General features: G+C 36.0%; 1 protein-coding gene across 1 annotated transcript in view; it reads left to right on the top strand.

The window, feature by feature from the left end:
- Positions 1 to 12,722, top strand: part of LOC131040442 (DExH-box ATP-dependent RNA helicase DExH15 chloroplastic) — a 214,516-nt gene extending 201,794 nt beyond the window's left edge. Inside the window, exon 15 of the mRNA XM_057973365.2 lies at positions 12,369 to 12,722. Coding sequence (XP_057829348.2) covers positions 12,369 to 12,467 — 99 coding nt within the window. The 3' untranslated portion in view covers positions 12,468 to 12,722. The remainder of the gene's footprint in view (positions 1 to 12,368) is intronic.
- The last annotated feature ends 1,613 nt before the right edge of the window (positions 12,723 to 14,335 follow it).

Below are 14,335 nucleotides of genomic sequence, written 5' to 3'. Positions count from 1 at the left end.
CTAATTCATCATCCTCCTCCTCCTCCTCATCCTCCTCATCATTGACATTGACATTAGATGAGCCAACACCACTTGCACTTGCACTATAAGTTTTCTCGCCCTCCAAGTCATCAAGTGTCAATGCAAGAAGCTGAGAAGCGGGAGCATCCAAATCAGTATGCTCTGGCTCTATATCCCACATCTTCGTTTCCCCTTGTTTGTAGTCACGTTGTTTGTGTGAAAGAAGATGTAGGTTGGAATGCACATATGCTAAATTCTCCGCTCTTTTTGATAGCAACCTATTGCGCTTTACTGAGTGGATGAAAGAGTATTTGCTCCAATTTCTTTCTGAAGCAGATGAACTAGCAACCTATGAAGACAAAGTAAACAATTAAAGTTATACATTAATAAAATTAAAATTAAAAATTACTAGCAACCTATGAAGACAAAGTAAACTATAAATAAACTTGTGATAATTTTAATTAATTAAACTTACTTGTGATAAAACTTTTACAGCGAGGGGTTGTAGGTGTTGGAAGCATGCACCATGGAAGTACCACCAGCTATGAGCATCCTTCTTGGATCTATGACGAAGTGCCTCAACACTTAGACCATTCCCATTTGCGAATTCTATGAACTCATTTGTAACAATATCTCGCAAATCATCATCAGGATATAGTCTAAGAAATGCTGCCTTGTACCCATTAGATACTTCTAGATCTCTCCATGGTGGAATCCTTCTTGGTTTATCAAGAAATTGATTGCTATAGTACTTTGGTGTCAATGCATAGGCAAGAAGATGCAAAGGAGTGGTCATCTTATTCCACCTTTCTACAATAATTGCTTTCACTTCTTTGAAGAATTGCTCCTCGGGGTCATTCTCTTTTGCATTTATAGTGAACTTTATTTTTTCAAGCATTGAGTCAATGCCATCATAAATCTCACCAATGCAAGGCCTATCCATGTTGATATAGCAAATCATACTCATAATGGGCTCGGTGATACTTAGGTGATATGTAACAAGATCCCACCATTTCTCATTCAATTTTCTCTCCCTAATTTTTTCTGCCCTCTCACTGCTACTCTGCTTCCATACAGTCCAATTGTTGTTGATCACCATATTGCAGAGTGACACTCTAACTTTCACAAGTCGTCTTAAGACAATTGTGTTTGATGCAAAACGGGTCTCAGCAACCTATAACACAAATTAATGCCAAAATGATTAAAAAATAAAGCCAAACTTTAAAGAAGAATACACAATATAGCTTACACAATGATATTATGAACATTGAAATTAAAAGAATCAGAAAATGTAAAATTAAATTACTATTTCACTTACCTTCAATAGCTCCAAATTCAAAAAGGATCTAAAAATCCCTTGAGACGTGGTGGTTTGTGATGAACATCTGGATGTCCTCAGCCTCTACATACACATCTCAGATCCATTTTATTTTAGTCCCAATCCTTTGTAGCATAAGATTGAGTGAATGGACCGCACAAGGTGTCCAAAAGATGTGATCATAGCGTTCCTCAACCAACAAACCAGCAGCTCTACAATTTCTTGCATTGTCCGTTATGACTTGGACAACATTGCGTGGTCCCACTGACTCAATGGCAGAGATGAGAATTTCTGCAATAAATTGGCCATCTTTTACTTGGCCCTCACAATCCACAGCTTTCAAAAACATTGTCCCTTTAGGGGACACCGCTATGACATTGATCAAGGGACGATTTTTAGCATCTTTCCACCCATCTGAAACAATTGTTACACCTGTCTCTGCCCATGAATCCCTTATGGGTTTCAATGCATTTTCAACCCTCTTCACCTCTTTGTCCAATAATGTTCCACGTACCTTCTCATAACCTGGTCCCCTATACCCTCTTGGAGCTTCATTAACACCTTTTATCATTTGCTTCCAATATGGGGAGCGAACTACATTGAAAGCCAACCCATTTGCACAAATGCACCTTTCTATATCTTGGTCAGCAATGTCTCTACTCTCATTTTGAAATGCGGTTTCTAAAGGCCCCTTTGTTGTTTTACGTGTCAAGGGTGGTTCATTTTCAGGTTCATTTGTGGAAAAGAAGGGGTGGTCTTGTACTACAACATCGGGATGAGATGGGGCTTGCATTCCCCTTGTTTTCTTTGCAGAGGTTTGAGTCAATCTACGGGCTTCTCTCTCTTCTGCCTCCTCATGCTCCTTAAAATATTTCATCACTATCTCATCTGGTATAGGGTTACCATCTTTTCCAGGGCATTTTTTGATGCCTCTTCCTTCTATTCCACACAAATGGCCTACTACCTGATAATATGAACTATTACGTTCAATACCACATCCTTGGCATCTCCAACAGAATCCCCCACCTCCTGGAAGTGGGTTTAAAATGTCAACATACTTCCATAATGGAGAATTCGGATCATTTCTTTGTTTTGTAATTGTTTGTTCATTGGCAACGGAGGAAGAGGTAGATGCCATTCTAGTTCCTATGGAAAGAAATAACATAAACATATTCAAAAACAAAATAATGAAAAACAATTCATGTTTCATGTTTGAAAATTTGGGAAACAAAAATAGTTGGAAAAAAATGTTAAAAAATCTACCTCTTGTAGGCAATGGGAGCTTGCAAATGTATGGAAATGATGTTGCAGCACTTGTTGAAGCTTCAAAAATCAGTCTTCAACTCCTCCTATTTGATCTTCGAAGCCAAATTTTGTTCACCCTGACTTCAACTTGCTCTCATAAAACTTTTGTTTGCAACACAAATGAGGTGAAATGAGTGAATATAATGTTTTAGAAGTCACTTTTAGGGTATAAGTTTCACTTTTTACATGGCGGATTTCAAAAACATCTAAAATTTTCCATAAAAAAGTGCATTTTGGGCCCCCCAACCGTCCAAGTTCAACCTGGGTCCACCCAGGTTCGATCTTGGTCCACCCAGGTTCGAACCAAGTCGAACCCCCTCTGGGAAATTCGAACCCTGGTCGAACCAAGGCTAGACTGGACCCAAACCAAGGGTGTCTAGGGGCAAACCCGGTAAGCTAGGTTAATATAAAATTCTGATCACAAATGTAAACTGCTGCAACAATCCAGAATGAACCAGATAACATGGATAAACAAATACTCAAGTATCCAGCAATGTAATTGTATACCTCAGATAGATGATATTAGAAGCTGATTGCAGGTCTGATATCATTTGAAACTTTTGTTAATATTGTCAAATCATAACTAAACACACTAAGAGCACACTATAAATTGCTGAAGACAATACTTGGAAGCATCAGACACAAATTAGAACTGAGACACCATTCCAAACTGTATGACCAACAATAAAAACAACCCAAAATGCCAAGGGACACCTCCAAAATTCTTGTCAATACTGGATAATTGTTGGGTGCTATTGGAGATGATAGAAGCTTGTTGATTATTGAAATTTGACTAAGACTGAAAAACTATAAGTTCCTCCAAAAACTAGAATTCGCTTTGTAACTCCTAGATCCAAAACCGACCTCAAACATCGTAAAATTATAGACATGAAACATAACTTAAACTTAAAGTATAGGGAAGCAAATGTCCATTATTAAATGTCACTTATTTTTTGTACATGTGTGGCTAGCAATAAAGGTGGTACGACCTTCAAAAGTGTAATTTCATGCTTCATCAGCATAGGCGGCTAGGCAAGAACAATACGACAAGAAATGATGCCAACTTCTTGTTCATATCATGAGAAATCAATAGCTTCAATTGGTATGGCCTCCATGGAGTAGTAGGGTTAGCATAGGGAGAATTGGTACAACTAGCTTCAACACTTCCAACAACCTCCAACATAAGAACTCACACAAAACAGTGTCAAAGATTCACAAAGTGAAAAAAATTCTCAAAAGACATCAAATACCTCCAATACTGAAGCAACCAAAACTAAAACTCCACTTGCAAACACACTAGTGATTCCTAGATGAAATCACTCTTAACCAGCTAGGGGGGTTTTTGTCTTCGAAACTGCTATTTTCATGAGGGTTTTTGTCCTCAAGAAAATTGGAGATGAACGTAGGTTCTCTCTAAAGAAAAAGTAATATCATAACATATCTAACCTTAACAATGAGCTCTTAACTTCGTTTTATAACATTCTAGAGAGAAAATAATAATAATAAATAATAATTTCCCTTTTTCCTCCACAAACTCCTTTTTTCAAATTAAATAATAAACCTTTTGAGAAAACAAAGACCCCCATGTGCCTAGGCATCCCCCTGTAGACACAACTTAAAACAATTCTGAACAAATAATTATACCTTAGTTGCCTTTTTAACATTTCCTCCTTAGGACAACTTAAGTTATAATTATTTAATAATTTAATAAATCACCCAAGTTGGCGAAAGCATCAAAATGAGACAAATATGAAATTTTGATAATACGAGTATGTCACTGAGACTTAGGACAATGAACCAAAAGAACTTGGTAATTGTCTAAGAATTATACTCTTCTCCAAAAAGTTTAGAGAGCTCCAAAAGGCCAAAATTGCATTTTGAAAACATCATGAGGCTTACCAAGACCATTTGAACTCAGTACTATGAACAAAACCACTGTTTGATCAATCCTATGCTTTCCAAAAAAGTTGGAGTTCTCCCTTGCTCACCAATTAGCCTATGGGAGAACTTTGCAAATAGACTAATTGTTCACAAACCAATTATGCTTGAAAAGGGGACATTACAGCCAAATAACTTCCCCTTGTGAAAGAAGTTTTGTGTGGATCTTGTAGACCAAGTTTGGTTTGAGTAATTGACAAAGCCTTCTGTATATGTGAAAAGTTGTCATCTTGAGAAAGAGTTTGAGGACTTCTTCACAAATGAAGAGAGAGAGAAGCATATGAAAGAAATCTTTCTAGGATTGTAGTATGGAAGAGTTGTTGATTGAAGAAAAAATTGAGCCAAATGTGCTAGGACAAAGATTTGGAGCACAAAATGATAACTAGAGGGCGATAGAGTGTAGAAGAGTTGAGGATTCTCATGTGTTCAAAAATGCCAAGAGAGCACTAGAATGTTTGAATCAAAGCTTCTTGAGAAGGTTTTGGTTAGTAAATTCCAGTGTTCCACAGCCGTTGGGGATGGGGGAACACGGGGACGGGGGGACAAAGGACCTAAGTTTGGGGGCGGCAAGGGGACGGTGGGGGGACGGCGGCAGGGGGGTGGCAAGGTGGTGGCCTTGATATAGTTATAGTACTTGAAAAACTAGTTGTGAAAAGATGTATAACAGTATAAGAATTACATTTCAAATGAACTATAGGAAATTAGTAAAATTACAAAATAGCAAAATTTGAAATATTAAATCTAAATAAAAAGATTTCTTGAATGCTAATTGCTAAATAAAATTTGACAAATGAAATTGTCAAATTGGAGATTTCTATTATATCATATGAATATTTGATATTACAAAGTCTATAATGATGATTACATGATACATCATTACAATGAGTAGCAAATAGCAATAGCATTACAAAAGACAAAATACTCAAATCGCTCAAAATTTAAAAAAAATAAAATTGAACTGCTTTTTGAGTCTAATGTGTTCGAACGGGAGACTCTTGCAAGTCTCCTTGCCACTCAAGAGATGCCTGGGAGTCTCCCAAGGAGTCTTGGAGACAGATAGGAGATTCCTGCAAGTCTCCTCGTCCCTCAAGAGATGCCTAGGAGTCTCCCAAGGAGACTTGGAGACGTTTCCGTGTCTCTAGCGGAGCACCGGTGGCGGTGGCGGGACAGCGGGAGACACCAAGTCCCTATCTCCCCGGTCTCGGAAACGCGGGCCTGAAGAGGGGTAAACCGTGTTTCCGTGGAACACTAGTAAATTCACATCAAGGTAAAGCCATGGTGAATCCACCGTTTTGCCCTAGCGTAGAGAGATAGACATTGTAAGTCCACCGAAGATGGATTTGGAGATCTAGTGGTACACTACAAAATTTGTGAAACTATTTGGGTAGCAAATGTATAGAATAGTTAAATTTATAAATAGTCAGTCAAAATTCATGAGGGAAATCATTGAAAGGTCTAGAAGAAGAATTAAGATTGCTTTGGTACAACAATGAAATCTTTGCAGAACGAATAAAAAACAAATGGCAATATTTGAGCCTACGAAAAAATGATTTGCTCTGGAATTGACAAATATCGAAAACAGCGGATTCTAAATCCATAGATAATATTCGTTTACCTCGATCTTGGTCTGCATTGCTTTGACTGGCGGATGGGCTTGAGATTTGCAGAGTTTACGTGATTGTACAGTGTACTTTTTTTTTAAACTTTAAGTAGGAAATGTTGTTTGTGAGAACGATATTGTGCAAAGTCGTTAATAAGGAATAAAAAAAAACATAGTATTCTTTTTTTCCTACCAACACGCGTTTTTAGATTTATGTCCATAACTTAATTTGGCTTTTATATAATATAACTTTGGTTTTTATATGAGCAGTTAACTTTGTGTAATGAAAATAAATGGCTTGATTTGATTTGCATGATTTTGTTTGTGTCATATTTCTGGTTCCTTAGTCTTGTTTTTAAAGTAGGAGATATGTGTATTTATGAGAGTGTTTTTTATTTCTTATATGATTGTTGGTGTTGTCAATTAGAAAGCATGAGAAAATGATTTTGAAATGTTGTAATAAATTTATATTAAAAATGGTATCTAAGATAATTCTATTGTTTCTAATATTGTTTTACTTGGCAAAGGAAACATGATAATGTGCGAACTTTACAATCTAAGGCTCAAGGAATTACTGATCAAATTGGAGAAAGAAATAGCCAATGGATGGTTCATCAAGGGTCTTTTTCTTTCATTATGGAAGAAGATGAAAATAGTACCACCTTCGTTGTATGTAGGGCCATATAATACAGCTACGGATATAGAAAGTGAGGACAAGATGTCTTCACATTCAAAAAGAAAATTTGATGAAGACGGTGACTTGGATGCAAGCAATAATGGAGAACTAGGATTGTTACAAGCATTACAAAGAGCTATGCTCTACATGATGGAATTAAAAGTAGATAGAGAATTCAGCAAGGAGCCTAAAGATTTATGATGCAAAAACTAAAGAGCTAAGGGCCACACCAAAATTAACTAGCCTAAGAAGATGTTTTGTGATATTTGTTAGATGGTGGCCATTTGATGAGGGAATGTCCATATATTTTGAAAAGAAAGAGCACACAAGTACTTTTCACTCTAGGTGAGTAGTGTACTCCTAGCACATGCCAAAGTTGCAAAACAACAAGATTGACGAGTGCCATCAATTCTAACTAAACCTGGTGCAGCTAAGGTCCACACCCAACTCAATAGATATGCTTATCTAATATAAACCAGCTTCTTGGGTCATGGTGTACTTCATTTACATGTCAACCCAGGAACATATCTTTTTAGCATGATGGTATTAGCTAAAATTGATGACTAAATTGGAAAGGCTATAACACATTGGGAGACAATATCATTTACTCTCATACTGGCATCAACTTGAGATTTGAAGTTTGGCATTAGAATACTCTCCAATTGAATTGTAGAACATGCATCCTCTTCCATCTTGATTTCAGTGAATCAATCGCTGTATCTATCCACAAGAAGTTAGAGTGGGTGCCTTTAGGGGATGTGACAATGAGCTCAATGGGACTGTTTGAAATTTGGATAGCCAGTAAATGTTCAGATGCTATAAGGTCTATTCACTAAGAAAAGAAACTAATTTCCATATAGAAGCAATCCCACCCTTATTCTTTTCAACGGGAAAAAAACATTTACTTATAATGTTGTTATTGCCAAGTATATCCATGTATGCCTTTAGGATGCATGTTGCATAAAAAATGTTACAACTCTACTTAACATGGATTGCAAGAGCTTCTTCGCAGCTAGAAACTTCTTTTGACAATTCAAGGGTAAGGGGTGCAAGAAAAACCCCTAGTGCATATTTAATATACTTCTTTTGACAATTCAAGTAAGGGTAAGGGGTGCAAGAAAATCCCTAGTACATATTCAATATACTTCTTTTGACAATTCAAGTAACGCTAAGGGGTGCAAGAAAAACCCCTAGTGCACATTCAATATTCATAGACTTTAACCTAGACCTTGTTTGAGAGAGCGGACCCACTAGCCATGTAGACTACAATGAAATGAACTTAATTGCTAGAAATTGATATAAAGAACACCTTTCTATCTGCAACATGCTTCTAGATGTGCTTAGAGGTATGACACTAGAAGAAAATCCTCATGGTTGAGACTTGTAAACTATGTACCTTGGGGATGCGTTCTCTGCATATTTTGACCCCATCCCTCACCATTCCCAAGCCTCATAAATTTTAGGAAGTGTTTCAGAATTTGGAAAAAATAAATAGGAAACATTAGGGGATGGCTAGGGGATGCTGAGACACCCCCTGACCATCCCAGGGACAGCTATCTGCCCCCTATGGAACAGGATAGGACTCACGCTGTAAGGAATGTATAAACTTGGTAGTAATAAGAATTCTGAAACGGCAGGCAATACAAAAATAAATGAAATATAGATTACATGTGATTCATGAAACTGTGTGAGAAAAGCACGTGGAAGACTGACAACTTGGTCCATAATAGAGTACACTGTGTAAAATGAATGGTTGTGATTTGGCTGTGGAAGTGTGTGGAAGGAGGCAGAGATGGATGAAGAGCTGTCTAAAGATGTGGTTTGGTGAGATTGAGAAGCTGTGTTAGACTGTCCCACCATTGCAATAATGGAGTAATGAACACATCACACAATCCAGCTCATAAGATTTATTCAAAACTTGTTTTTTATGCCCATTTTGAAATGCTATTTTCTGTAGCTTAAAGAACCTCTACGAAGATGCCATGCAACACCATTTCTTGAAAGATTTTTCATCCTTTCTCACCATGTACTGTATTTTTTGTTTATAACTTTGTACAACTATTGGGGTAGCAATGTATATGCATTGGAGCATTTCATATTAATAATTTGTCCTATCGCAAATATAAAAGGTGAGCACAAAAAATACCTTGTATTTTTCCATGAAATGTGAAGGATTTTCAAAAAGTTTTAGTGTTCAACTATTGGTCTATTTGTGTTGGATATAAGTTGTATTTTATATAATAACAAATAGTTTTTGTGTATTCAACTATTGGTCCATTTATGTTGGATTTAAAAGTTAGAGATAACAAAGATTTATGGTTACTCATATGTATTTGATCCATTTATGTTGAGTATAAGTTATATTTAAAATAAAAATATGATATTTTACTAACAACAAATGATATTTTTTTGTTCAACAATTAGTCATTTTTAGATTAAAAGTTTTGGTCAAATCTTCAAAAAGTCATTTTTAGAACACTTCACACTAGATGTGCTATTTTGACGAGTTGCATGATGAGTCACACCTCCTAACCTTAGTTGTAGCTAGATAAGTGTCCATTTTACATTTCTAAAAAAAACGGAGGTCTTACGATATTCCATGTAATGGCTACATGTTGACAAAGTTATCCCTCACGACTAATGGTCCCTCTCCCCTATCATGAAATATATAATGAATAAATCATTAAAAAACAAGCAATGGTGATTTTTTTTCTTTCATTAGCTAAGTTACCGATACAAGTATTAGAACTTGGTATGGTGGTACAACATTTTTTTTCCTTGGATGCATGTGTTGTGTGTTCAAAATTTCAAAATTATAAATTATAAGAACAGTGATACTCATAATTTCAAAGAAGCCTACATACCTTACAAGTTTCTTGGTCACAATGTTCCACAGCCGTTGGGGAAGGGGGATGTGGGGACAAAGGGGACAAAGGGCCTTTGTTTGGGGACGGCGGGGGGACGGTGGGGAGACGGCAGTGGGGGGGTGGCAAGGTGGTGGCCTTGATATAGTTATAGTACTTGAAAAACTAGTTGTGAAAAGATGTATAACAGTATAAGAATTACATTTCAAATGAACTATAGGAAATTAGTAAAATTACAAAATAGCAAAATTTGAAATATTAAATCTAAATACAAAGATTTCTTGAATGCTAATTGCTAAATAAAATTTGACAAATGAAATTGTCAAATTGGAGATTTCTATTATATAAAAACTATCATATGAATATATGATGTCACAAAGTCTATAATGATGATTACCTGATACATCATTACAATGAGTAGCAAATAGCAATAGCATTACAAAAGACAAAATGCTCAAATCGCTCAATTAAAAAAAATAAAAATTTCAATTGCTTTTTGAGTCTGATGTGTTCGAACGGGGGACTCCTGCAAGTCTTCTTGCCCCTCAAGAGACACCTGGGAGTTTCCCAAGGATTCTTGGAGACGTTGGATGGGAGATTCCCGCAAGTCTCCTCGCCCCTCAAGAGACACCTGGGAGTCTCCCAAGGAGACTTGGAGATGCCAAGACATCTCCCAAAGAGACTTGAAGACACTGAGACCTTTATGCATCTCCAGCGGAGCACTGATGGCAGTGGTGGGACAGTGGGAGACGCCAAGTCCCCGTCTCAGAAACGCGGGCCTAAGGGAGGGGGGGGGGGGGGGAATGTGTTTCCGTGGAACACTACTTGGTCAATATTGATCATGACTCAGTGAAAAGTAGAATATTGCACTCAATGCAGTGTAATCAGCAGTCAAAATAATCAATGTAAGTGGTACAGAAGTTAATGTTGTTTATATAGAAGAGATCTTTGGTCCTCATGGTTAATTTAGCAGAGCTCTTTGGTCAACAGTGTCAAATAACCACATTTAAGAAGAATCAATCAAACTAGGGTCAATATTGAAGATCTGGTATGTTGATTCACTAATGATGCCAGATTTACAGTCTGGCCCAATCATTGTCTTTTTCCCCATCCTACAATAGTGCTGGTCAAATGAGAGAGTAAATGATGAAATGATGCCTGAGGATCAATTAATGCTATCTACACATGTTCAATTGGAAACAATAGCCCTAAAATTTTTAAACAACAGCTATAAATTCCCGTTCTGCCAAGACAATATCAACTTTATATTGGAATTCATTAGAAAACAATATCATATTTAATAATTGATGGTGTCATACTCCTTTGATGGACCAATTTTGTAACTGCTGTTGTTCTTCTCTTGTTAGACTGTGGTTCTCCTACTGGGTATGCCCAGGGAACAGGGAACATGAGTGCCCAGGCAGAACCCTAGGTGTAGCTGGAAACGAACCTGCACTGTAGTGGATCCATACCCAGGTCAAGTATGAATGGCCCGATAACATTATTCATTAGTAATCTACTTTTAAATAGTAGGATTTTTGAATAAAAAATCATGTATATTTAGTTGTTTTGATGATATTTTGGACTGAAACCTATATATGCTTTTTATAATTATAAATTATTTCTTACTAAATCAATAAAATGTAAGAAATATAGTATTAGTATTATGTCTTTCAGTTTTAATTTCAATTAGGTGATTAGTTTTAGTTGTTGAAATTTTGTAGTTGACAATGAAAGCAATGGAATTTTGTTAATTTGTGTGTCAACTCTCATGTGAAATCTTAATAGAGTTCTAATGTTATGTGATACAGTTCAATAATGTATATGATGAATGCCTTCTCATGAGTATCTGAAATTTCTTATAATTTAAATTTTCCATATTCTTATAATTGTTGTCCCCTGCTGTCGATGTCCTGCAAACTTGGTGGAACATAATTGTAAACAAAAATTACTGACTCATATGGGTTTCCATGGTCAACTGTTTTATACTTTCTCATCTTGTATACTGCCCACCTGCTATGTTACCAAGACTTCATGGGTGAAATACCTATTCCTCTTCAGAGCTAAAGTAATTCATTGAGAGAGAATTTATAAACTACATTTTGTGGCATTTTAACAATGCACAGCCTATATATCCACTTATTTAAGAATCCAAGTTTCACAGGCTCCTTAGACTTTAATATCAATTTGGGTCTGGCTCAATCTGCTTCCCAACTAGTCGTTTTTGCCCAAGAGACCAAATATGCTTTTTCCATCACAATGGAAATGACATCAAAACTTGCCTGCTGACTTTGACTTATGCCTTTTATGGCCATTCCATTTGGTAAGGTCTTGCTTATTTCATTGACTTGGTTTGTTGTTTTATATGGTGCAAAAGGATTCTAGGTAAGTTATATTTACTGCTTTAGAATTTAGACATTTTCTGGAATACACATGCCAAAAGCACTTCTGAATAACCTGCATAATTTTTTTAATCTGACGAGTGTGAGCCACCTCACTCAACAAATCTCTTTTCCCTAACGATGAGTCAGGTGACTTACTTGAAACATTGGATAAGACTTCTATGTAGGTCATCTAGAAGAACTTTGGCAAATGCAATCTTTAGTGTACAAATCATTTTGTCTCATCTAGAGTTAAACTCTAAACCCTTTTGTCCATTCTTTTCAGATACCAGTGCTACCAGAAGTTGATCCCACTGTACAAAAAAGTGCAAAGCTAGCTGCTAGGATGATGGACCGAAGTCCAATAAGTGAACTTGTTGGCTAAGTATAAAAGAAGACAGATGCTTCAACAATGTTGCAGATTGTGCAGTAATTTAATCCTTCTCTAAATCCAGATGAAGAATGGTGGCCTTGTGTAAGAAAGAATAATGAATTTTGCATAGGAGAGGCAGGTTTAATTCATGTATTTTTAAGTATGTGCTATCAGAGATTTGCAAATCTTTTTTTTTTAATATTTGTAAACTGAGTCAATGTACAGGCCAATTTATAAAATTATTTTATTTAATTTAATTATGATTCACTCTACTCTTCTTAATGATGGATCATTGAGTGATCCAAAATATCATAAAAAAAATGCACAGCTGTTCCAAAAGTAATCTTTTATATTCTAAATAGACTATGGAAAACTCATTCCAACTAATGAATACATGAAACTTTAACCCCACTAGGTATAGTACTCAGGCATTTGCGTAGCGAGCCCTGCCTCAGCCACTAGACCACAGCCCAACAGATAGTAGTAATAATTTTCATCATAGTTACAAGCCTCGGACTCGGCAAGCTGATTTTTGACTCGGACTTGGACTCAGCATCCAGACTCGGTCAAGACTCGGCAAATTGAAAAACCCAAGAATTCAAAGATTTTTAACAATTTTAAACAACTTTCATGCATTTTTTAATAAATAAACATTAAGACACAATAATCTCATCAAATAGAAGCACATACTCAAGTTTACATTGATCACATAAGTATAAATGCAAATTTTAGGCTTGCATTGAAGGAAATAAGCTAAACTAAATAACACATTAGAAATATAGATAGTGTCAAATGTCTACAAAATTCATGGAATATGAAATCCATGTTATCAAAAGTTCAAAACGTATATCAAGTTCAACATAAAAGCTAAAGTCTAGAAGTCTAAGGCTCAAAGGAGCCAATATCAGTCGACCCCGCAACTGTCCTACGTGTGCGCCTAATATAGGTCCTAGAATATTCTGTAGCCATGATCTTTGCCTGTGTTTGAGGCTCAGGCTCACGCTCAGTGACATCCATATCCTCATCCACATCATGACCTTTTAGGGTGGGGAACAAAACATATTAACCCTTTTTTTCATTTAAAACTAATGTCATTTTATTTATTTTTAACTTATTGTTTTCTGCCTGCACGGTAGAGTCTAACCCATGGGACTCGGCGAGTCTACTGAGTTTGATAGACTCAGCAAGTCTGCCAAAACTCGGCCAGACTCGGCCGAGTCTAAGTCCAGAGGCCATGGGCCTCGGCAAGGGCAACTCACCTCTGGACTCTGCGAGTCTTGTAACACTGATTTTCATTTCTTAAATTTGTCATACCTTGGTTTTGGAAGTTCAAAAGTAATGATTGATAAGTAATTTGTTTGTGGAGATGGTTGATGAATTTTGCAGTATATTCACATACAATTTATAACGTGTCTTAATTTGGAAGATGATTTTACAACTATTACTGTAAATCCTTTTATTCTAATTGCTTATTCAATTAATCAATGTCTTATAATAATTGATTCAAATTCAATGTTGAACACCATTTAGTTAACCTAATTTAATTTAAACACTCGGCCACAAAAGATAATATATTGACATAGTTTTCAAGAAGAGTATCATGCAATTTACTCAAGATTCAAAAAAAGAATTATTTAGAACTAATAAGAAATTTTTATTTTTTTTTTAAATGAATTATAATAAATCCTAAACCCAGAGGAGGATAAGATGGAACTTAAAAATAAAGTACAAAATTAATAGGTCATAAGTCAAAGTATAATGATAAGACACAACTTGCCAAATGATATCATCTAATAAATATATAGTGAGCATAATATTAATCTTTAATATAGAGCTTTTATATTAAGAACTTTTTGAGATTTGAAACTTCAATTGTTTAT

The sequence above is a fragment of the Cryptomeria japonica genome, chromosome 6 (genome assembly GCF_030272615.1).
Source record: "Cryptomeria japonica chromosome 6, Sugi_1.0, whole genome shotgun sequence".
Taxonomy (NCBI): domain Eukaryota; kingdom Viridiplantae; phylum Streptophyta; class Pinopsida; order Cupressales; family Cupressaceae; genus Cryptomeria; species Cryptomeria japonica.
Note: the sequence above shows the minus strand (reverse complement) of the source record. Positions and strands in the feature narration are given on the sequence as shown.